This window comes from Ursus arctos, unplaced genomic scaffold (genome assembly GCF_023065955.2).
Source record: "Ursus arctos isolate Adak ecotype North America unplaced genomic scaffold, UrsArc2.0 scaffold_23, whole genome shotgun sequence".
Classification (NCBI taxonomy): Eukaryota; Metazoa; Chordata; class Mammalia; order Carnivora; family Ursidae; genus Ursus; species Ursus arctos.
The window spans coordinates 43585818-43610248 of record NW_026622908.1 but is presented as its reverse complement, the minus strand read 5'-3'; the positions used below and the strand labels follow the sequence as shown (position 1 = coordinate 43610248).

The following is a 24431-nucleotide window of genomic DNA, read 5'->3' as shown; positions in this document are numbered from 1 at the left end:
GGAGCTCAGAGCAGTGGTGTCCACAGGCCAGGGGGCGAACACCTTCGAGCACATGCAGGTTTGCACAGAAGTACGCACGCCCCCACAGCACAGACGTAAGTGCACTGGTTTTACTCGCTGTAGACTAGTTATTGCAATCGTTGAGAAATAGGAATTAAGAAGAGGTGAGATTATAAAGGAATGAACGTACTGATGTTTCCTCCTCATGTGGCGGTGGATTGTTCCGGGTACGCCCTGCTCTGGAGACCCCGGTCTAGTGGATCTAGAACGTGTGCTCTGGGTGACGCTGAGTGAGACGCCACTGGGCGGGGAGCGATGGACATGGAGTTTTCCGCCAGCCTGAGTCCTCAGTGTATAGGCCTGTGTGTGTCCCGGTGGCCGACAAGGCTGGGCCGTGGGGGCCTCCGCGATGCCAGACCCACAGTGCGTTCCCAGTTCTGGTTAACTTGGCTTCTCAGCGGCACCTGGCAGCACCTGCCCTTTCTGAAATGTTTTCTTCCCCTCCTTGGCTCCTTTCTGGGCCTGATCTCGTGTTGTCTGAAGTGCCCCACGACTTGCCCGAGGCCCTCTTCCCCTGCTGCCCCTCAGCACCACCCACTGCCTGCCTCCCCTAGGCCGTCTCACCAGGTCCGAGGCTGAACACAGGGTCTCCGCCCCACTCCCTCCGAGGAACGTGTTTCTCCTTTCTCTGCAGACAGAAAGCCAGGAGGCCCCTCCGAGACGCTTTTCTCCCTCACCCCGTATCTGAAGCACGAGTCTGTTGTTTTCCCGCGAACTCTACCCTGGGCCTGTGCACACATCTCCTTCAGCGCCGCGCACCTCCCTGGTCCAGGCTGCCCCCGTCTCCTCTGGGGGCTGTGCTTCCATTCCTGCTCCGGTCGCTCCTCTGATCAGGTCAGCCTCTGGCCTGACACCCTTCGGCCCTCGCTGTGCCCCAGGTCAGCTTCCCCGTGGCCTGACTGCTGAGCTGTCCATTCTTTTCAGTGTCCTTCCCCATTCTTGCTCTCCAGCCACGTTGTCCTCAACTGTGTGGTTTTCTTCGCAGATACTGTTCCCTTCCAGTTGGAGTGTTCCCGACTTTACCCATTTCTCACCCCTGCTTCTGCTTGTAATTAGGACCTCACTCAAGGGTTGCTTCCCCACGGAGCCCTCCTGCTCTCTAGACTAGGTGTGTCTCTGTTTCGTGCCCTCACCGCGAGCACCATCTGCCTCTCTCTGCACTTCCTCTGGCTGTAAGTTTGCAGCATGATGCGATTTGTGTCTGCCTCCTATTCTCGTGAGGGTCTAGACTCAGGGCAGGACCTCACCGCCTCTTGCTGCCTCGCGGTGGCTGTCATGCCCACTATCCAGTGGGATGCAGATAGGATTATCGAATGCTGGCTGCAGCCGGAGCCCATGCACAGCTCTGGAACATTCTGCCCCTCACCTGCTGGTGCACACACTCCTCGTCTCTTCCTCTTCTCAGTCCAAGATGTTATTTGAGCCCCTTTGGATGGCTGGCCTTTGTCTGCAGTCTTTGACTCCTCTCATCTGAATGTTTCCTGCACTAACTGGCCTCTCTACAGCCTCACTGTCCCAGAGACCCCTCCCCTGCAGCTCCCTGCGGGAGGATGTTTTCCCATCACATCCTGGTACGGTGGGGGGTGAGGGGGGTGTCTTCTTGCTTTTTGCTCGTTCCTGCTTCCAAACCATTTCTCTTCTGTTGAAGACTCTCCTGAGAGCTGTCCTGGTTCAGTGAAGATTTCCCCGTCTGGCTTGGTCTGTGGACCCGGCCACCTTGCCCTCTCTGGGGCTGCACCCGAGCAGCTGGGAGGACCCTGGCCTGTCTGGGAGGCTTGCCCTCCTGACCTGGCCCCTCCCTGCCCCTGGCTGGTATGTTCTCAGCCCTCATCTTCCCACTTCCAGCCCGGGAGCCGTCTACATTTGTACCCGCCCTTCCCTTGTGCTCCCAACTCCAGCTGTCCTCTCTCCCTGTCCACGGGCGTGTCGCTGCTGTCCCTCACAGGGGACAGAGCTTGCCAGCCTTGCCCGCATCTGTTCCATCTCTGTAGCAGGATTTCTTTTTTTCTTGGAAAAAAGTGTTGAGCATTTGGGACAGCACAGAATAACATAATAAACACCCTTACCCCGCTGCACAGAATTAGTAATTGATTTTGTCATATTGCTTGATTTCAGTCTTTTTTTGTATACGTTTATTTTTAACTTTTTATTTCAAACTAATTGTAGACTTACAGGAAGTTTGCAGAACTAGTACAGAGAGCTCCCCTACACCCCTTCCCCAGCTCCCCTGACGTTAACACGTAGCAAAGCCCTGGAGACCAGCACTGGCACAGTAACAACAACTAAGCTACAGGCCTTCCTTGAATTGCCCAGGTTTTCCCACGGATGCTTTCTTGTCCTGGTCCACGGTGAGGCCCGGACCCCACACTGCATTTGCTCGCTGTTCCTCCCTCGTCTGTCCCTCTTCCTCCGTGTTACTCACAGTCCCGAGGCTCGTGAAGCACGCGGATCAGTTATTTCATAGAACGTTCCCTCAGTGTAGGTTCTCCGTCTCACCTTTTCTCATGACTGGAATGAGGTTATGCATTTTTAGCAAGAATACCACAGAAATGCTATTCTGTCTTCTCCAACAGTTCATAATCTCGATATTCTTATTACAGGATTTTAATTTTTTTAAAATACAACAGTGTAGGTGAACTGAGTCGTCAGTCTGCACACCTCCACCCCCCAGCTGTCCCCCTTCCTCTTCCATTGGCCGTTCCCCCCGCCCCCCTGTCCCCTGCCCCCTTGCTCCTCTGGCACCATTCTTGTTCTCGTCACCAAGGACTTCCACGTTGCCCGGTCCAGTGTCCTCCTTGCCCTTCCCCCGTGTTTCCCCTGGGCAGCCGGCTCAGAACGCCTCTCCTGCCCCCATCGGAGTCAGGGCATCACGTGGTGGATTGTAGTAAAACCTTGACGGGCTTGTGAAATGTCAGTATTTTTGTTGCTTTTTAAAATGAAGTAGGCTAGAAAATACTGGAAGGTCTTGCACGGTGGTGAGCGTGTAAGTTTGTTTTAGGGGTTGGGTGTGTTGGATAGCTTGCTGTGTAAAACATGCTCCTTCCTGTGGGGACGGTCACGGGCAGTGCTCAGGCTCTGTGTCGGCCGTGCGTTGGCCTTAGACGCTGTCGATGCGCTGAGGACTTCATGGCTGGCCCAGACCTCCCAGCTTCTCTGAGCTCATCTTGTCCTCTTCTTCCCTGACTGCTGTGCTCCACTCCCAGTTCCATGAATGCGCTTGCCTCTCACCGCTCAGGTGTCCGTGTCACCATCTCCTTCGAAGCAGCCGCCCCGCCCTGTCCCCGCCCTGTCCCCACAGTTTCCCCCGGCTGCGCTGGCCTTGCACATTCTTGTCCGCTTCTCACACTGGAAGGCGGTCCCTGCAGGCAGCGCTCGTGTCTTGTTCGTGTTTCCTCAGGGCTTAGCACAGTGCCAGGCACGTAGTGGACATCCAGTAAGTATTTTGGGGCTGAATAATATGAATGTTTCGGAAGCCAAAGTAAATAGTTTCAAGTGGACATAGGACCTTCTGTCCCGAGAAAGTCGGACCAGCTGTAGGTGGGTGGCCGGTGGCCGCACCCGGGCGAGCTGAGGCAGTGGGCTGGGGGGTGCGGGTCCCGCCCTCCTCTCTCCTGTGCTCCTTTCCTGAAGCAGCAAGCAGGAAGGTGTTTGGAGACCTAGTAGTTACAAAAGGGCTTCCAGTGGTTGATGCGCTCATTCGAAGATTACATGCTGTCCTTCTTAACCTATGCATTTTTCGTGCTTCTTAACCTGTCCGTATGTCTTAAGTGTTTTCCTTCGTTTCTTCCTCCAGATTCTTTCCTCCACACGCAGCTCCCCTTTCTCCCTACCGGCAATAAATACTGAATTGTAGTATTACATGTGAACAAAGAGATCTCTTGTTTACAGTGTTCAGTCCCAGAGAGAATCACAGAGTGCTTGAGTCTCCGTCTATCTTCTCTCCACCGTCCCAGCGACAGGCTGACGTGGCTCCGGAGGACTCTGGGCAGTGTGTGTTCAGCCCAGTGACCGTGCGGCCTGTGGAATGCGTTCCCGGTGGCCTTTGTGCTGAGCGGACGTGCTGCACACGTGCTAGGCCTCCTGAAGGAACGCGGTGGGGCTTAACCTCTGTATAAAGTTCGCAACTTCAAACTCGAAGGCCTGTTAAGGATGGGGCACGAGCGTGTGTTTTATATGGAGCCCACCTCGACGCCCTTGAGCTTACTCACTTTACATGGAGGGAAACCAAAAAACAAATTTTAATTCTGATGAAACCTGGATGCCTAGACAGGAGAAATCCTGACAGAACTCTGAAATTCGGGGTGGGGGGTGCAGATGGCTGAGGGCTGTGCAGGGCCCCCAGCGGCAGCCTGCCTGCTGCCACACCCTGGAGCCACCAGCTCCCGGCCTGCCTTCACCGCGGCATTTCGCTCCGTGCGGGTTCCAGGTGGAGAGTTCGAGAGACGCCTTGCAGACCGTGCACGCTCTCCTGCGGGCATCTCTGGCGCTGGACGAGGGGCCAGCAGTGACCGTACCTCTTCCAGGAGGTTCTCCTCTCACACCCTGCTCTGAACTCCGTGGACCTAACAGATGAATGCTGCATTGGTATTGCCCGTGTCTTAGTCTGCTCGGGCTGCCATAGCAGACACGGCGTGGCTGCTAACAGCAGATGTTCATTTCTCACTGGGCTGGAGGCTAGAGGTCTGAGGTCAGGGTGCTGGCCCAGTTAGGTTCCTGGCCTGCGGGTGCTGCCTCCTCCCTGTGTCCTCACGTGGCAGAGGGACGGAGGAGGGACAGCAGGCTCTCTGGGACCCTTCGTATAAGGACACTGATCGCATGGGGGCCCCACACTTGTGACCTCATCAATACCTAACCACCTCCAAAGGCCCATCTCCAGGCACCTCCGCACTGGGGCTTAGGGCTTCAGTGCGTGAATTTGGGGAGGACACAGTTTAGCTCATAGCAGTCCTAGACACAAAACTGCAGATGAGTAAATAAAGATGAGGCCTCACAAGGTAGTCAGACCCCAATTGTGGCTGACACAAGACAGTGGCTAAACTATAATTGTGGGGGGGTCACCGACCAGCAAGTCTGTTTGCTCCCCCAAGTGTGGAAGTGACCAAATTACTTTTTCCTCTAATGTGGTTCCGTGTCCTTTGGAAAAATAACTTCTCTGTTTTCTGGTTTCTTCTCTATAACTTTAGCACCCTGTGATTGCCTGAGTAGGTCCTGTTGAGTGTCTGTTTTTATAAGCTGAGTTTAAAGAGCTGTTTCACTTTCGGCAGTGTTTCTGCGGGATTGTAGTCTCCAGGGGGCATTTCTTAACTGGGGGTGAGTAAGGATCACTGGAAAGCATTTTCTAGCCACACTTGCCAGCCTCTCCTCAGACACAGCGGCCTAGAGGCTCACTTGCTGTTTAATGGCAAAGGACTAAGGAGTGAATTTGAACTGAAACCAAAAGATAGTTTTTGAAGGCAGGATGATTCTAGATTCCACATGGGCTATTAGGACTAAGATCGCATCTGAGCGTCATTGGGTTTTGACAAGAGACAAACGTTAAAATGGCAGCAGGGAGTAGATTAGGGGGAAGAGCCGAGCATAGACCCCGTGAATGCTCCATGCCAGGGTGCTCTTTGGACCCAAAAACAGGCCCAGATCTGTCAGTTGTCCTTAAGGTTGGGTTTGGGGGCAGAAGACCCCTGTGGCTGGTGCACTCCTGCTCCACGCTCCGGGCTGGAAAGCAGGCTAGCACGACCAGAATGGATGGCATTGTGGTGGCCTTTGGGAAGATGCCATGGGTGGAGCTCAGAGAAGGTTTAAAATAAATGCAAGTAAGAAAATACCAATAGACACTGTTCTATTTTTGAAATCAGTGACTGGGTTAAACTTGAATTTTCAGTCTCATCAGTAGAGTGTGATGGTTGCAAACGAGGATCCTGCGGATTACAAAATGGTGGCCTCTGTTCCTTCGTACTTAAAGTGGGGGTGGCACTGGTAGCGCCCGGAGGTAGGGTTGCCGGGGTTAGATACCACCACTCCCGTGGAAGCCCTTGTGCCTGCACTCAGTAAACGTCCGGTGTGTTGTCTGTTTTAGGGGGCCGAGGCCATGGTTCTGGAGAGCGTTATGTTTGCCATTCTTGCAGAGAGGTCTCTTGGGCCAAAGCTGTACGGCATCTTTCCCCAAGGCCGCCTGGAGCAGTTCATCCCGGTAAGTCGTGTTCTCGACTGGTCAGTTGACAGGTGCCGCAGGCAGAAGACGGATTCTTTGTCTTGGTGCTGCAGGGGCCTGAGATGTCGTGGGCTGACATAGTAAATGGGACTTAACATGATGAAACTGTATCAGAAGTAAAGAAAAAACAGATTTCTGTTGAATTTACGTTAGAACCTCTGTCTTTCCTGCAAAGTTGTTCACCTAAATGAAGAATGTATATGAACCCTTACGTCCCATTGTCCCCTGCAGCTGTTTGCCCTGAACCTTTCCCCTTGCCCCTTGTTCCTCGCAATTTCTAGACTGCCTTTAGAACTCGCTGCAGAGCCCCGTGGCCCTGGCCACACCAAGCCACACCCGGGTCTCTGCTTTGTCTCCCAGCTCACTCCCTCTGAGTCTCCCCAGCTCCCATGTGCCAGTCAGCTTCCTCTGATGTTTCAAAGCCCAGCTCAAATCCTGTTTCCAGGAGTCGGGACTGTTTGCATTTTCTTGCTGTCCTGAGGCATTTCCAATGCTGCCGTAACACCTTCACCTGTGTGAGCTCCTCAAGGACCAGGGTCACGAAGGGCGGCCTTCTTGTGCCCTGCCTCCCATGGCCACCTGTGTGTGCAGGGTTGCCCTGTACAGTCGGGCAGGTGATTAAGCACCAGACACCTGGCTGAGGGGATGCTCTGCTTGCCAGGACTCAGCCCGTGTTCAGCAGGATGCTGGAGGAAGGGGTGCTAATTGTCTAATCCCCACTGCCCAGGGGTAGGAGCCTTCTTGTGACCTGTCTCCCAGGAGGGCGCCCTCTGCTGGTTGATGCGGTTGCGCTTTCTGCAGCTGCCAGCCCCCGGGTGAGCCGAAACCAACGGCTGTGCCCTCACTACACGCCTTCAGTCTCTGCCCTGGCACCTGGCTGGCCACCTGGCGGGGTTTTCATTTATAACTGTCCCAATGAAGACCATAGCATCCGACTGGCATGAGAATCAAATGAGAGAATAAAGTATCTGAAAGCATGGAAAATCTGAAACACTTCCTATGGTTAGAAGTGGCAGCATCTTAACACAATACTGAGTGTTAAAACCAGATTGTGGAATGCTACAGATAGTCTACCATTTTAATAAAGCCCACTGAAAGCAAACTAAAAACTGTTTAAAATATACATGTGTGGTAAAACTTCTCTTTTTAGGGAAGGTAAAGGACCAGTGAGCACAGCCCAGAATAATGGGGCTGTCCCGTCCTGGACCAGGATCCTGGGTTGTAGCATCTGTGGGATTGATACTATTCTAGTTCTGAAATTGTATAGAATGTTGTATATAGTGAAGATTCTTTACAGTTCTGCTAAAGTGCTAGGTTGAGCTATGTGTAACTACCAGTCATCAACTGATTTGACCCCAGAAATGGTGATTTCATTTGGCTCAGCCTGCTAGCCTGTGTTATTTCCGGGTTAACTCTTGAGAACTGCATGGGGTGGGATGCATTCCACCTTGTCTGGTTCCCAGAGCCATTTTCCAGAAGGCCCAGGAGAGTAGTGACCTCTGAGGACCCTGGTCAGTCTCCTATTGATCTCTCCTGTGCTGGGAAAGGAGCTTGGAACTCTGAAATAGGTTCATCTTTGAGCACAGTTAGCCTTAGACTTCCACGATGCCAAAGTACTGGCATTTTTTAACAGAGCCATGTGAAAGCTGAGTTCCCTCCCCTAGGAGCTGAGTTCCCTGTCCTTAACCTTGGCCCGATCACTTGATAACTTGGAGGATTCCCGAGTGGAGGAAGACACGGTTAAACCTGCTGCTTCCTTTTTTTTTTTTTTTTTAAAGATTTTATTTATTTATTCGACAGAGATAGAGACAGCCAGCGAGAGAGGGGACACAAGCAGGGGGAGTGGGAGAGGAAGAAGCAGGCTCATAGCGGAGGAGCCTGATGTGGGGCTCGATCCCATAACGCCAGGATCACGCCCTGAGCCGAAGGCAGATGCTTACCCGCTGTGCCACCCAGGCGCCCCAAACCTGCTGCTCTCCGTGAGCTCTGAGCTCTCATCATCAGGCTCCCGCCACTTGTCAAGACCTCCCTGGCTGGGGGCCGGCCCAGAGCCCTTGCCTGCCTTGTCTGTTCTAGGTCAGAGCAGCCCCGGCAGGGACTCCGTGTCATGCTTCTCATGTTATAGAAATCAGAAAGTCAGACGCAGAAGTCTGAGTAGCGGGCCTTTGCCATGTGACTTTGAAATGAGGATTCAAGCCAGAATTGGAGCTGGGTGTTGTCTAACTTGGAGACACATCCTTCACCACTGTGGCTGGGTGCTCTGGATTTTCAGAGGAATGCCTCTTTGGGGTTCTCTGGGGAACAGTGCATGTGGACAAGACAGACAGGTCTTAGTTGATTGTGATTTCCTCAGGAGGAGCTGGGTAAGCGCACTGGTGGGGGCTGGGACCCTCTGTTTCTTCATTCAGCTGTGTGCTCCGAGAGCCTGTGCCGTGCTGCAGATGCCACTGTGGCTGAGGGGGGCATGGCTCACCCTGAACTCCTGGCCGGGCCTCTCAGGAGGACCCGTGCTGAGCACCACATCTTGGCTGCGATGGGTCAGGCCGGGGTGTCCGAGCCACTGAAGGAGTTGGACACGGGCTCATGCAACAACCCTGAGCCCGGAGCTTTTAGCAGGGAGGAGGGCACGCTGTAGTGAGGGAAGAGAGAAGGGAGGGCGGAGTCCGCCTAAATGCTTGTATGTGAGAAGGGCCTTCTCACAGTTAAAAGGGTTCAAAATAAAATTGGCCTGTGGAGGTAGCCCCCTGCTTTCTGCGAAATGCCACGGCGGTCCCTGAGTCACCGTCGGCGGGGCGCGTTCCTCAGGGAGTTTCGTGCGCAGCTGAGACACCCTGCACAGCCGGCTGCCAGGTCTTTGCCTGGTGTGATCGCACCCCTCCAGGCTCCCCCGAGAAACGCTGTTTTCTGACTCCCTTGTTCATTCCAGAGCCGGCGCTTAGACACTGAAGAATTAAGTTTGCCAGATATTTCTGCAGAAATAGCCGAGAAAATGGCCACATTTCATGGTATGAAAATGCCATTCAATAAGGAACCAAAATGGCTTTTTGGAACAATGGAAAAGTAAGTGGTCAAACCGCTTGGCTCTAAGTTATCTATTAGCGGCTGCCAGAGGTTCCAGAGTGAGTACTCGCTTGCCACGGTGGTCAGAGGGCTTCCTCTGGTCCGCCGGGCTGAAGGGTGGGCAGGAGAGGAGCTTTCTAGAGAGCCTGGAGCCCCAGGCTCTGTCCCGGGGATGGGGGCTTCCCGCTGCCACTGCGTGATTGTACTTGACAGGAGCCCCCCATAAGCCGCAGCGAGCCGAGCAGTGATTTTGTTCTCCTTTCCTGCAGATACCTGAATCAGGTGCTGCGGATTAAGTTTGCTGGGGAGCCCCGGGTCAAGCAGCTCCATCGGCTCCTGCGCCTCAATCTGCCCCTGGAGCTGGAGTGCCTGCGGTGAGGAGCCCGAGGCCAGGGCAGCGGGGGTTTCTGAAACAGAAGCCGTGGGGGCTGGTGGGGGGACCGTTCAGCCTGAGCTCTGGGAGAAGGGGGGGCAGGAAGCTTGGCCTGCGAGTAGAGGCGCCACGCGGTCTCTGGGGCGCACTCACCCCGAGCGCAAGGAGGCACTCATGGTGACAGTGGCACTGAGGACGTGGAGACCAGGATGGCGTTCGAGGCACTTGTGTCTTATTAGGAGAGACAGAGACAAGCAAACGTGTCCCCTAATGTCATATTGTGATGAGAGGTGTGACGGAAACCAGGGCCGGAGCCGACTGAGGAGGGGGCCCGCCCAGGGGAGAGCTGGGTGTGCGCGGGGGGCCGGCGTGGAGCTCCGGGTTGAGCTGGGGCCGTGTGATGGCAGTGCTCTCGGAGCGCATGGGGACAGCACTGCAGGGAGGCTGCGTGGCGATGCTGAGCACCAGTCCAGTACCCGGCGTGCGGAGGCATCTGACCTACGGTGTGATTCCCTTTCCAGGTCGCTGCTTGAATCCACCCCTTCTCCAGTTGTGTTTTGTCATAACGACTGTCAGGAAGGTAAGAATTGCTGCCTGTTACGTGAGGCCAGGTGTGTGTGTCTCCTTAGAAAGCGGCCTCCAGCGTGTGTGACGCATGCCAGGTGTCCGCGCAGAGGGCGTACCTGCGTGAAATAGTGGCCCAGCTCCAAGTGCAGTATTTATAACCCTGAAAAAGAATGAGGTCAAGTTTTTTTTTTTTTTTTTTAATATTTTATTTATTTATTTGACAGAGAGAGAGACAGCCAGCGAGAAAGGGAACACAAGCAGGGGGAGTGGGAGAGGAAGAAGCAGGCTCATAGCGGAGGAGCCCGATGTGGGGCTCGATCCCAGAACTCCGGGATCACTCCCTGAGCCGAAGGCAGACGCTTAACCGCTGTGCCACCCAGGCGCCCCTGAGGTCAAGTTTTTATGCAGATCAACAGAAAAGCTCCAGGATATATTAAGAGAAAAAAAGCAAGTTTTAGAAAAACACGTGGGGTGTCCTCCCATTTTTGTAAAAAATACATTCATAGAAGAAAAAATGCAAACATTCGCTAAACTGGGAGCTTGGATAAAGGACTGAAGCTTCCTAAGTCACATGTTTGTTCAGTGTTTAACTCTGGTGAACACACAACTTTGATAATCTGAGAATGCAGTAAGAGGTGACCGCCCCTGCTCAGTTTTGGGGGCCTTGCCCTGGCCACACCTTGCAGGTAGTCGAGGCCACCTGCTGTCCTGGGATCAGTTCACTCTGCCATGTCCTTGAGTTTCTCTGCCTTCCATAAAGTACGACGGAGCCTCCATCGAGCTGGGCAGCTCCCCCCGGTGCTGCTGTGGTGCTGGGCTTTGGTGAGGCTTTGCCTTGCTCTCTCTGTCCTCTGCATCAGCGCCGGCTCACGTCCACCCTTGGGCCCTTTGCCAGGCTCAGCAGTGTGTTTTTAATTTTGACCACAAGTCCCTGTTGAAGACCAGTCATCAATCAGACATTAGTGTGATAGTTTAGTTTATTAATTAGCTGATCATTGTTGGCCAAGTCGAGCAGGGTGTAGACGTGTGTTAGCAGGCGATAGTCATCTGTACAGATGTCACCAGTGGGGCCTGAGGGACGTGTGCTGGCCAGTGAGAGGCTGGAGGAAGTGGGGGTTGTACATTTACTTAGTCTGCTGTTCTGGGCATTTCCTTTTAAGGGCCCCTGGAAATGCAAGGTGTGTGCCGAAAAACTTAGAAAGAGCTCCTCCTGCAGAAACCCTGGAGAGAGCGTAGCCAAAAAACTAGCAAAGCCTGGCTCACCGGTGCCCACCTGCCAGCCCGGCAGTGACAGATGCTGGATACCGTGTCACGTGGGGGGTGGGGGCTTGGAACAGATGCCTGAAGAGCCGTTCTGGCCGCCAGTTCACTTCGGGTCCAGAATTCAGCCGTACAGGAAATATGGTGGAAGGAATGCTGCCTGTGGTCTCCTTGAGAACCAAGCGAGGGAGAGCAGCAGGGCCCTGCGGTGGCTGAGCTCGCTGTAGCATCCTCATCAGGGAGGACAGCAGGACACAGCTTCCTAGCTGTTGGGGAGGTCAGGTCGGCCAGAACTGCAGCAGGCCAGTCAAGCATTTTCCGTCGTGGCCCTGTGTGAAAAGTCCGGGGGGTGCTGCCCCAAGCTGAGGGAGAAACATTCTTGTTACCGGGTGAGCGTGGAGCCATGTTACTCTCGGGCTGCCGTGAACAGGGGCCCTTGTGTCAGTGTGACCAAAGGCCTTCTGCGGGGGGCCGGGCCTCGGGGGGCGGTGCTGCTCCCGGCGCTCGCTCACCGTGTGGTTGGGGTTCCCTCACAGGATCAGAACCACTCTTGGCCCTTCTGTTCAAGGACTTATGCCTTCAGCTGTGCAACACGCCCCCGGTAAATGGCACGTCATCTAAACCTTTTTGCAGGTAATATCTTGATGCTGGAGGGCAGAGAGAATTCTGAAAAGCAGAGACTGATGCTCATCGACTTCGAATACAGCAGTTATAATTACAGGTATGAAACTGCTACAGGAGGCAGTAGGCAGCCATGCCACGGTACCCTGGGAGCCAGCACACTCTGTCCCAGCGGCCTGCGGCAGCGCCGGAAGCAGCCCGGGCCCGTTCTCCACAGGTAGTGGGGGGCAGCGGTGTGAGCGATCCGAGCGTAGAGTGTGGTGTTTTGTTGGCTTCCGAGATCAGAGCACTGAGTGCAGGGAAATGCTCTTGAACAACGGCTCCTGCCTGGTGGGTCGGGTGGCGCTTTTGTAGCCTCAGAGGGCTCTGGTTCTGGTAACTGCCCTGTTGGCTCTCCCTGTCCCTGAGGCAGTCGTCCTTGGGGGACCTCAGGAAGGACAGTTGTTGCTGGGAGGGATGCTCGTGACTCGGCCTTTTCCCTTCCTTCTCTAACCAGGGAGCCTCGGGGCATGGCAGTTTGCCCCCTTCTCTGCAGCTCTTACCTCTTTTTTAGGGGATTCGACATTGGGAATCATTTCTGTGAATGGATGTATGACTATAACTACGAAAAGTACCCTTTCTTCAGAGCAAACACCCTGAAGTACCCCACCAAGAGACAACAGGTAGGGGACGGCTGTGTGTAGGCTTGATAGTAGGTGAACTGCCTGAGTCCGTTTTATACAGTTAGACTCGATTGCATCTTTGTTTTTGTTTTTAATGACACCCCCCCCTTTTTAAAGATTTTATTTATTTGAGAGAGAGAGAGCGAGAGAGAACACAAACCGGGGAGAGAGGGAGAAGCAGGCTCCCCACTGAGCAGGGAGCCCGATGTGGGACTTGATCCCAGAGCCCTGGGATCATGACCTGAGCCAAAAGCAGACGCTCAGCCGACTGAGCCACGCAGGCGCCCCATAGGACACCCTTTCTAAAGGACACCCTTTTTAAATCACAGAATGGTTAAGCAAACCCTTTTGCTCTAAAATGTTATTTTGTGTCAGGACAAAAACTTGACATTTTAATCCCTGTGCTGGAGATAACCTGTATTCATTCATTTGGAGAGCACAGTCTCTTTTATAGCTCCTTCTAGTTTTTTCCAAAAAGCCTAGCCTCTGATCTGCCTCCTGGCCTTCTTTGTGGGGATCACGGTGATTCCCATGTGTGTTTCACTCTGTGCAGACAGAAGTAGTCTTTTGGGCACCATGACTTAGTAGCTGCTGTGCTGTTACAGTTCTCTTTCCTGTCCTGAGTATGGGGGGAGGGGCTGCATGAAGAATCACCCCGTGGGGGGCGCCTGGGTGGCTCAGTTGGTTAGGTGTCTGCCTTTGGCTCAGATCATGATGCCAGGATCCTGCGAGCCACAGGGAGCCTGCTTCTCCCTCTCCCTCTGCTCCTCCTCACCCTGCTTGTTCTCTCTCTCAAATAAACAAAATCTTAAAAAAAAAAGAAAAGAAAAGAAAAAGAAAGAATCACCCTGTGGGAAGTTCCTCCTTGGGAGCCCCTACTCCATTCCTGAGCCCACCGTTGGAGCTGTGGGTTGAGAGTGAGTGGGTAGCGGTGTGGAAGCAAGCTGGGCTGGGGAGAGGGTACCCCGAGCCTGTGCAGGGCAGCAGCCCACCCCCCTACAGAACCCTGTTATGGGACAGCCCTTCCCCTGGCACCCCTGCCTGCTCAGCAGCATTTCAGGGAGGTCAGAGCGGCGTGAGGACAGGGATGCAGTCGGTTGCTGCTCAGATGTCTCTTGAGCTCTCACCTGTGCCAGGCACAGTGGCTGTGTCTTCAGCAGATGGCCCACATACTAGGGGCAGCCGTTCAAGTGTTGACTTGCTGTGGGACCAAAACCGCGTTGCCCTCTTCCCGCCGCACTGTAAGGCCGACAATGACGGGCTTGAGTGTGTCCCAAGCAAAGTGCCAGACCGGTTCTGGGCCTTGAGGTCATGCTGTGTGAGAAGGAGGTTAGGGATTCCAGTTTCTGCCGTACTGAAGGGAAGCCCGACCTTTGTAAAAACTGGGCAGCCCCAGAGGTGTGAACTCTCCAGCCAGGAGGAGGGGGGTTTCTGCCGCTGAGAAGACAGGTTCCGCTGCGATGGAGGCAGAGCTGTGTACGTGATCGGACCGCACAGCCACGGCAATGAAGGCAGTTCCAGTTTTTCTGAGCCGTTTTAAGAGTCACATAGAGGTGTTGGTCTTCATTAGCTTTCTGCACCTAGTAGGTAACCTCATGCTTTTCTCTCTTTAGTCCACTAATGAGATGTGTTAAAATGTTAAACCGTCTTAGAATCCCTAAAATACACCATTTTGAATGAGGTGTGTGGTTTCGGAGTGCTCTGTCAGGTCCAGTTAGTCTCTTATTTAGGAGTTTTACATCTATGCACACATGTGAAACAGGCTTTTAATGGTCATTTTAAAAATGATTATTCATATCTGTTTTTGGAATAAAAATTATGCTAGTCTAATAAAATTAGTGTCCCTTTGTAATTTTCTGGAACAAATTTATGAGATGATGTTCTTTGAAAATTTGGTAGACTTTGTAAGAAAGTGTGGTCCTAGAACTTTTGGCGAGGGAAGGTCATTAGTTACTATCTCTTACGGTATTGATCTATTCAAATTTTGTGTCTTCATTGGCCAATTAGAGCATTTAGTATCTCCCAGAAATTAACCCATCTCTGGCAGTTGAAGCATGGGTTTTAAAAACCGTGCCTGGATTTGAATCCCAGATCTGCCACTGTTCACTGTCACCTGCGGACTCTGTGTGCTTCCATTTCCTCATGTGCAGAAACAAAGGCTCAGGACGGTGCCTGCCACGTGGAGTTCAATAGGCACGAGCCATCCCCTTGCCTGTGCCAGGCTTACTCCTTCCGGAACGCCCTGCTAGGACAGCGCGCGAACTGGAACGCTGCTTTCTGGTGGTTGGGGGTGCTCCCTGTGAAAGCAGCCTGGGAGAAGGCAGATGGGCAGGGTGGTGGAGAGGCGGTGTTGGCATTCCAACTAGATGATCCGTTAATGATGTTCTTCTAGGTAAAGCAACTGCCCACTTTTTCCTCATTTATAAAAGAAAGTGAGTGGTGGTTTGCTGCGTTCTGGTGCCGTTTGGTATAGTGTGAGGTGCTGAAGAACGGGGTCTCCTAAATCCTGATTCACGTGCAGACTACACGGGGGACCTGGTAGAGCCTCTTCTCTAAACCAGAATCAGACCTTGCCACTCTACAGACAGGAATGTGTCCTCTCAGCACCGCAGAGGTGGAAGGCTCCTCCGCGTGGTCTGGTCAGCGCCCACTCTGCCCGAGCCTCTGCCAGTGACCTCGGGCTCCCTAGTGCCCATCTGCGGAGATGCGCGACGTAGGCTTACCCTGCTTTGCAACCGGGCTGTGGGAAACGTGGGTATGGAGTCCATTCCACCTCAGTGATTTTGTCCAGAAGTGGTAGTGGTTCCCTATGCTCGTCTTGCCAACAGAGTGGCCGTGAGTCCGGTAGAGCTCTGCCAGGAAGCCGGAGATCACTGCCACACCGGCGAGCTTCTGCGCTCCCGCGTGGCACAGAGCTGCTCCGGGCTCCGCCGGCCGTGCGGGTGTCCACTGGATGTGTCGTGCTTCCTGACAGCTGCTGACTCTAATGTGATTACTTTTTTTTAAAGCTCCACTTTATTTCCAATTACTTGGCTGCATTCCATAATGAATTTGAAAACCTCAGTAATGAAGAAAAGTCCATTATAGAAGAAGAGATGTTGCTTGAAGTCAATAGGTAACTTTTTTGTTGTTGTTAATTTATAAAATAGCTGTCCGTTTGTAGAATATAATTGGGGTGCCTACTTGCAGTCCTGAGTATTTTAGGAGCTTCTTTATACCCATACATTTCTGGGACTTGTACTTAGCTGAGCACTTGGTGCCTCTCCAGAGTTCAGCACACAGCAGGTGTGGTGTGCGGGGCCACGGCACGATGATGGCGTTTGGCACAGTAAGCCACACCTGGGGCCTGCACGCTCTTGTCACCTGATGCTCGTGGAGTGGTGGGCACCATCTAATAATGGGTTTCTTCTAAAAACTAATTACAAATTGTGAGTGTTCGTTCTGAGTCTTGCTTTTAAACTCTTTTTTCAATAGCTCTCAAAGCAGGGCTGAGAAACTTCTAGATTTTGTGAAAGTCTGGACCCCTGTTTATCATACACATCTCTCTAGTCCAGAGACTTGAGTTACTCCTATTCTTTGGGCTCTCTTAGAAGATTCTTTGGTAAAAATGTTTAAGTGACTTTGGCCCACCTTGTCCTCTCCAGCCCACTTACCACAGATGCCCCCTCTTCCTGAAGTGTCCACACCCCTGTTGCTGGGCATGTGGCCACCTTCGCTGTCCCAGGGCTCCCCCTACCGCATAGATCTTCCCTCTCTGGTTTTAGAATGGATGGAAATAGAAAAATGAGGGGGGCCCGACAGAAAGGGTAGTCCCAAGGGATGTGTAATGGGTCAGGGACCACAAGAAAAACAGTCGGGTTTGAGGAGGACACTGAAGCATTCAGTGAAGCCCACAGGCACTGTTGTGAGGGGAGCTTGGGTTCGGCGGTGACGTGGGCCATGGCGTGGCGTAGAGATGGGCAGCGCGCTCTCTGCTTTGTTTCACTGCTGTGCAAGGGCAGGGATGAGGGCGAGGCAGTATCCTACCTCCTGGGAAAGCCAGCGAGTCATCCAGAGGCCTGCATGTTCCTCCTCTCGCTGCATAACGCCTGCTAAGAGTTGCTGATGCGCTGTGCTCACATGCGAGGCAGAGAGTTTCTTCCCCAGTGTAGCCCGTGCATCACGTGCATGGCTCCCGAGGCCTCCGTGTGAGTCCCGGAACCGTAGCTGTGAGCCAGGAATGGCAGCTGGGCGTGTCCATACTGCAAGTCCACCTGCCCCCAGCCAGAGGTGGGAGAGGACAGCTGCGGTGCCTGCACCCTGTTCTGGGTCCCCGTGAAATAGAATCCTGTTGAGTGGGCCAAGGCTGACCAGCTTTGCACCCGGATGAGTTCCAGGGCCCGCCAGCAGGAAATCCCATCCCTGGGCCTGTGGCCCGCGCCACACATCTCACATGCATCTCCTGCTTTTGTAATTACAGGTTTGCCCTTGCGTCCCATTTCTTCTGGGGACTTTGGTCCATTGTGCAGGCCAAGATTTCATCCATTGAATTTGGATACATGGTATGTTCTGGGGGTGGTTTTCTCTTCTATTCCCAAAAAGAAGATTGTTCACCATGTTTGTGAGTGCTTGGTGGGAAATGTGCGTTCTTCACAGAGGGCTCCTTGTGTCGCTGCACAGTGAACCCACTTTGGCTCCGCATTTGCCTTTGGAGGTGGCCTCACTCGCAGGCAGCAGGCCCGCCTTCCTGCTTCAGAGAGGTGCTGTATGGCCTGTGGCTCTGATGGGGGATGTAGAGCTCAGAGCCCAGCACTCCAGCCCTTGACCTTAGTCCCTTCTGACACAAGGGACCTCGGATGAAGGAAGCGTTTCCTTCTGCTGTCGTGGCTCCGTTCTCCATTCCTGCAGCGCCCCACTTCGCGTGGGCGGCGGGTACTGAGTGAATGAGCCGCCCTGTTTGTTGCAGGACAGTTCAACAAGCCAGGCTGCCATTTTCTTCCAGCCTTAGGACATAGAAAGTTTTAACCGTGAGTCCAGCCCTCCGCTGCCCCATAATGAGTGTTGGTGGTGTGTCCCAGGGCAGGGGGTGCACAGAGTCTGTAGTGAGCGCCTTGCTTTAGGAAGGTGGAGGGAATGACGAGTTCGTTTTATCCTTCTAGTCCTGCATTAGGGTGATTTCTGCTTCCAGGTGGAAGGTTGGGTAACTCACAGGTGCTGTTAGGCAAAAGAAGGGGGAATAAGGAATTTTAAAGCAGATTTAGAGCCATGGTCCAATGATATTGTTAAGACAAAGTGCACATCAAAAAATATTACCAAAGTAAGGAATAATTTCATAATAATAAAGGGATCAATTAATCCAGAAGACATAAAAAAATCCTAAAATGTGTACGCACCTGTCTTGCTTCAAAAGACATAAAGCAAAACCTGAGAAAACTGAGCAGAGAGAGAGGCAGACCCACAGAGCAGAGGGGCAGAGCCAGAAACAGCAGCAGGAGGGACGGAGGAGGGGCCCGCACTCTTGCCCAGCCTGACACTGTTGAGTGCCCGGCTGCCGAATGTGCATCCTTGCCCAGTGAATATGGCATGTTCGTCAAGATAGACCATATGCTGGGCTTTAGGAAACAGGTCTCAAGCTGAAAAGAACTGAAATACAGAGTATATTCTCTGACCACGGTGGAATTTAATAGGAAATCAACAGCAAGAAAATCTTGAAAATTCCTAATTATTTAGGAATTAAATAGTACACTTCAGTAAACCCTAGATCAAAGAAGAAACGAAATAGACAACTAGAAACTATTTTGAACAAATTATAATGAAAACACAATATATCAGAATTTGTGGGATACAATTAAAGCAGGGTTTAAAAACTTGTGGGCTTTGAAGGTTATACATTTGTATTAGATAAGAAAGTTCTCAAATCAGTGACTGAAGCGTCTACCTTAAGAAGCTAGAAAGAGAAAAACCAACCTAAGCCAAAGTCATTAGAACTAGATAAAACACATGACTCTTGATCTCAGGGTCGTGAGTTCAAGCCCCATGTTGGGCATGGAGCCTACTAAAAAAAAAAAGAACTAAATAAACTAAGAGCAGAAATCCTTGAAATAGAAAATGGATGGAAAAAAAAGAAAATGAATGAAACCAAAAGTTGCTTCTTTGGCGAGCTCAATACAACTTACAAACTTTTGGCCATACTGAGCAAGAAGGAAAGAGACGACACACATAACCAGTGTCGGTACAAGAAGACATCACTCTGGATCCTGCGTATGTTGAAAGGGTAAGAGAATATTATGAATAATTTTACGCCAACAGATTTGACAGCGTGCATGAAATGTGCACATTTCTTGAAAGACACAAATAACAAAAGCTAGCGTAACAAATGGTCATATAGTTATTGAGTAAATCGAATTCATACTCAGAAAACCTCCCTGTAGAATAAACTGCGGGTCCTGGCGAATATCATCAGACATTTCAGGAAGAAGTAATACCAGTTGTGCGCAAAGTTGTAGAGAATAAAGGGAGGAGGGGACATTTCTCAACTCATTTGATGAAGCATTGCCCTGATGCCGAAAGGAGACAGAGACATTTCAAGAAAACTTCAGATCAGTGCTCTTTGTGAACAGGACAGGAAAAACATTATCAAAATATTAGCAGAAATTAAATCGGACGTCTACAAGATAATATGATCAAGTGGCATTTATCTCTGGAATGCAAGGTTAATTTTAACATTTTAAAAACCAGTTAGTGTAATTCAGCATATCAACAGGATGAGGGAGAAAAACCATAGTATCTTCTTAGTGAATGCCGGAAAAGCACTTGACAAAATCCAGTCCCCGTTTATGATCGGGATTTAAAACAATAACAAAGCCTCAGCAGAGTAGGAATCTTCTCCTTCCTCAACCAAGCACAGGGCACGCATGAAAACCTGTAGCTGGCGTCACAATTACTGGTGAAACCCGGCGGAGCCCCAGAGAGCGAGCGAGACGGGCTCGCTGCCCTCGCCCGCACCGTCCCCCGCAGGGCACCAGAGCACCTAGCCAGCATGGTAGGGCCGGGAAAAGAGAGGAAATGCAAAAATACTGGAAAGGAAGAAGAAAAACTGCCTTTATATTATAGGTGACGCGATCCAAGTGCATGAGAAAACATGAAAGAATCCACGGAAAGGCTGTTGAAGCTGGGGAGTGAGTTTACGGGGGTGTCAGGATGCAAGGGCAGTGCACGGAGACCAGCTGTGTTCTACAGTAGAAACTCTGCCAAGTGAAATTTCATCGTGTCTACAGTGGTAGAAGAACACGAAATACTTAGGGATGAGATTTTTTAAATATGTACGTGATCTTCACACTGAAAGCTGTCAAACATGGCGAAAAACACCGAAATAAAGGGACAGCAAGACCATGTGTGCGGCTTCAGAAGACTGCGTATTAAGAGTCTGTTCTCCCCAAACTGATTTCCAGAGTCTCGGCGATCCCAGTCAGAATCTCCACAGGCTTTTTGGCAGAAACTGGTAAGTTCTAAAATACATGTGAAACTAAAACTAACAGAGTTGGAAGACTGATTCTGCCTGATTTCAAGATGGATCGAGACAGTGTGATATTGGTGTAAAGATAGACATCCGTCCAATGGAGCGGAGCCGAGTGCCCAGAAACACACTCAACGTACAGTCAACTAATAATCAACAGAAAGGCCACAGTAATTCATTGGGGAAGGGATTAGATTTTGAAAACCTTTGCGGGAACAACTAAATAGCCATATGGGAAAAAGAATGAACCTTGACCTCCTGCCATACACACAGATTAACTTGACATAGGTAACAGACCTAGGCGTAAAAGCATCTGGAAAACAAAGGAGAAAAGCTTTGTGACCACGGCAGGGATTTCTTGGGTTACGTGAAGCACTGACTGTAAAAGAAAAAAGATATGGTAAGTTGGGCTTAATCAGAACGAAAAACTTTTGCTCTTTGAATGACAAAGAGAAAATTAAGAAAATAAAAAGGCAAGCACAGACTTGGAGAAAATGTTGCCACTGTCTGTCTGAGAAGGACTTGTATTTGGAATATATGAAGAGCTCGCAACTTAGCAAGAAACCAAACGAGCTACTTTATAAACCAGTAAGAGATTCGGACACGTCACAGAAGATAAAGAAATGGCCAGTAAACGTCCGTCTGCTTAATGTAATTAGTCATACACGCAATGCAAGTTAAATCCCGAGCGAGACCCGCTGCACACCCGATGATGGCTGAAACTTCAGACGCCGACAGTACCAAATGTTCGCGAGCACACGGGGCGGCTGCACCCGCATACGCTGCCGAGGGGGAAGGTGGGAGGTCTGACCGGCCTGGAAAGCGGTTTGACAGTACACGGAGCAGACAGCCCGGGAACCTCCTACTTTGGTATTGATCCAAAAGAAACGAAGCCTGTTTCCACACCACGACCGCACTCAGGTGCTCAGAGTGGGTGTAATAGCCCCGAACTGGAAACCACCTGCCCGCTGGTCACGTGAGTGGGTATTTGTACCATGTTGGAGCCACGTAACCGACAAGGACTCCGCCGGAAACAGGATGGAACCGCAGAGGCTCACAGCAGCGTGGAGGAATCCCAGAAACGTTACGCTGAGTGAAACAGGCCAGACGGGAAGGGGTACACACGGGATGGCTCCATTTATGGAAAAGCTTTCGACGGCCATCCGTGGTGATGGAAATCGGTTCAGAGGCTGCCTGTGGCCAGGCGTCGGGGCGGGGCCCGTGGAAATGAGCGTGCTGGAATGTCCTCCGGCAGGACTGTGGTGCGGGTGCGGAGCTAGATGGACGCATTTGTTCAACTGTGTGCGTGAAGGAGTTCGTTTCTGTGGTACGTAAGCTACACCCCGACACTAAGCTCGCAGCAGTGATGCTGTAATTTTCCCGGCGGTCGGCATCGCAGACTTCTCAGTTTGGAGTGGGCGCTTCAGAGATTGGGCTGGCTTGACAGTGGCTTGACGGTTCTCGAGTAGACAGAACTCAGGACCAGGGTTTCTGCCGTCCCTCTCGTGTCCTGTGCGGTTATCCTGCTGTGGGTGATCCCAGAAAACTGGGGTACCTTCTTCCTCGCACCTCTGCTCTCAACTTGCTGACTCAGCCCCGGGAACCTGCTGCGGTTGAAGGGCCCTGAGAGGGGAGCCTGTGTCGGAGGCAGGCCTGGATGGGACACGGGCGGCCTTGGGCGGGAGTCCTTAGTGAGGCTGCTCTTTCTTGTCTCCTAGGACTATGCCCAAGCAAGGTTCGATGCCTATTTCGACCAGAAGAGGAAGCTCGGGGTGTGAGTGTGGGAGGCGCCATCCACTTCATCCCTGGACTGCGTGGGGGCGGCCGAGTCAGCGGGGCCCTCCGCACTCCGACGACTGTCCCCGCGGCAAGGCTTGGATGGCTCGCTGCCGAACACAGATGTGTATGATACGAAAGACTGTATTAAAATTGAGTAACATTTATATCCTCTGTTGTTTACGATTTCACTAGGACTCTGCGATGAGATCGGGAAGCAGGAACAGTACGATAGCGCAGTAGTGCAATATCTCAGAATCCTTTGAGGCTAGGGAAGGCGTTTTCTGTTTGGGGCCTGAAGTTCGCAGTCAGATATGGCAGACAGCACGAGTAAACAGTGTTTCTGCGGGTACTTTTTTTGGTTAATGTTGATTTTTCAAGGATTTGAATTCACGTGCTGGGGAACGCTGTGACCAGGCCCCCGGAAGGTGACAGAGTGCGTAGACACCGCTGGCTCCCGAGGGCGGCGAACGAGCAGGGACAGACTGTGACTGCTCAGCGGCCTGAACCAGCGTGAGTGCGAGGAAGCTGCTTACCCCCCACCCTTCCCGTCCACACGGCGGGTGCCCGAGGCAGCGGCGCCTGTGGGGGGGTGGGCTGTCGTCTCTGTACGATGAATGTTGCTGTTCCGGACCTGTTGTACGGATTTCGTCATGCAGACGCATCTCGCCCTGACTTGTCTGCGGCCTCTGCCCCGCCCCCTCCTCAACTGAACGTGCTTTACTAACCCCAGCCTCGGGTGGGCAGGGGGCTGTGGCCACGGGGGGCCGACCGCTGGCCAAGGAGCAGCGTGGGCCCCTGCGGACACGCCCGCCTGCCACCTGCCCTCCCCACAAAAAGCAGGCTTTGCCCTGCTCTCCGCAGCCTTTCCTCCACCTCCACTCAGCCCCGGGTTGCGGGTTCTGGGACAGGGCTGGCCGTCCCGGGCGTCGTCCTGCTGACCCGCCAGCCGCTGGGGCCCTGGTGTGCCCCGTGGGCTCCCGGTATCCCTGACGGGGTCCTTCTGGTGGGAAAGAATGGCCTGTATGTGGAATGTGGGGGCATGAATACATTAGAGCTGGGACGCCCATATATATGAAATGTCCTTTGGGATAGTTTTTTTTACTCTGAACTCTTATTTGAATTGCTTTTTGTGCATACATTTCTGCTACCAGAGATCGTACTATACAAACAATAAAAACATACAAAACGCATCCTCACTGTCATCCTCGGTTGTGTCCTGTCAGGCAGGGCTCCTGTTACCTGGTTGTGCCTATGGAGGGCTCCCGGCCAGTCGTCTCAACTCTCCACCCCCACCCCGCCGCCTCCCAGAGACCTGATGTGGAAGAAACTAGGAGCAGTGGGATGTGCTGGAGGAAACCGGACGGCTGGCTTGGTCAAGGCAGGAGAGAGATTTTCCACTATTCACCCTTCCAGACATTTAGAAGTTTAGCCAGGTGAATGTGTTTTGGTATCCAAGCAATAAAACTGAGCAGTAAATGACACTGCATTCCTGTGTAAGGTCTCACCCAGAGCGATGCTCCCCCCACGCCCCCCACTCCCCCCACTCCCTGCGGCGTCTGGAGGCCCTGAGCAGGGCAGCCCTGGCCCCGGGGGATGGGCTTCTCCCAGCAGCTGGCCAGATGAGAGCCACGGCGAGAGAGCCAGGCCACCCGGCTCGCCATGCCCAGGGCATCTCTGGCCTCAAAGCGGCCTTTGTTCCTGGGGCCTCCTGCCGGAAGAGCCACTTTGCAGCTCCTGAGCCCAAGAAAGGAAGGCCTCTGAGAAGTGTTGGCACCACCTCCCAGCCAGTGGTGGGACCCAGGCCAGAAAGACACGCACAATGCCACTGTCCAGCAGCCGGAGGATGGCCTCGGGGGCGCAGCACTGGTCACCAAGGGAGGGATGGGAGACAGCAGCCCCCACTGAAGGCGCAGCAGGACCTGGAGTCCAGCGCAGCCCTTTTCCTGACCCTCCGGGCCCCAGACAATGCTCGGGCTGCCTGGACAGCCTCTGCCCTTCTCTGTGCGGAGGGTGGGGTGGAGAGTGGTAGTGTGTGTGCGTCTCTGGTGACCCAGAGTCAGACCAGTTTGTACATCCCCAAGGATGGGGCGCTCACCACCACCACCACCACCACCCCTCCCTCAGCTCAGCCTGGGAAGACGCTCATTCCGAGCTAGAATGTGCTAGAAACATCCCTCCTTGGTCCTAGTTCTGTCCCCACTTCAGGCCAAGACTCTGGGATTACTGCAGGTGTGCTCATGGGGCCTCTCCCCAACTTCTCAAGGCCCCAAGTCCTAGACCAGGGCCTCCCATCCCACTGCACCCTACACCAAACTCAGCTGCATGGACAGATAAGAGAGCATAATA

The 24431-nt window shown here is 52.7% G+C and overlaps 1 protein-coding gene across 4 annotated transcripts in view; it reads left to right on the top strand.

Moving 5' to 3' along the window:
- The window catches only part of CHKA (choline kinase alpha), a 58717-nt gene extending 35442 nt beyond the window's left edge, over positions 1–23275 (top strand). For 2 of the 4 annotated variants that reach the window (XM_026483028.4, XM_026483026.4), the window contains 9 exons: positions 6134–6247; positions 9195–9328; positions 9598–9702; positions 10223–10281; positions 12162–12249; positions 12703–12811; positions 15820–15926; positions 17271–17352; positions 22025–23275. In XM_026483028.4, the coding sequence (XP_026338813.2) occupies positions 6134–6247; positions 9195–9328; positions 9598–9702; positions 10223–10281; positions 12162–12249; positions 12703–12811; positions 15820–15926; positions 17271–17352; positions 22025–22084 (858 nt within the window). In that variant the 3' untranslated portion in view covers positions 22085–23275. Of the gene's footprint in view, positions 1–6133; positions 6248–9194; positions 9329–9597; positions 9703–10222; positions 10282–12161; positions 12250–12702; positions 12812–15819; positions 15927–17270; positions 20735–22024 lie in introns of those variants that run through there. The other 2 variants (XM_057317450.1, XM_057317449.1) reach the window with 1 other exon arrangement.
- Positions 23276–24431: the final 1156 nt, after the last annotated feature.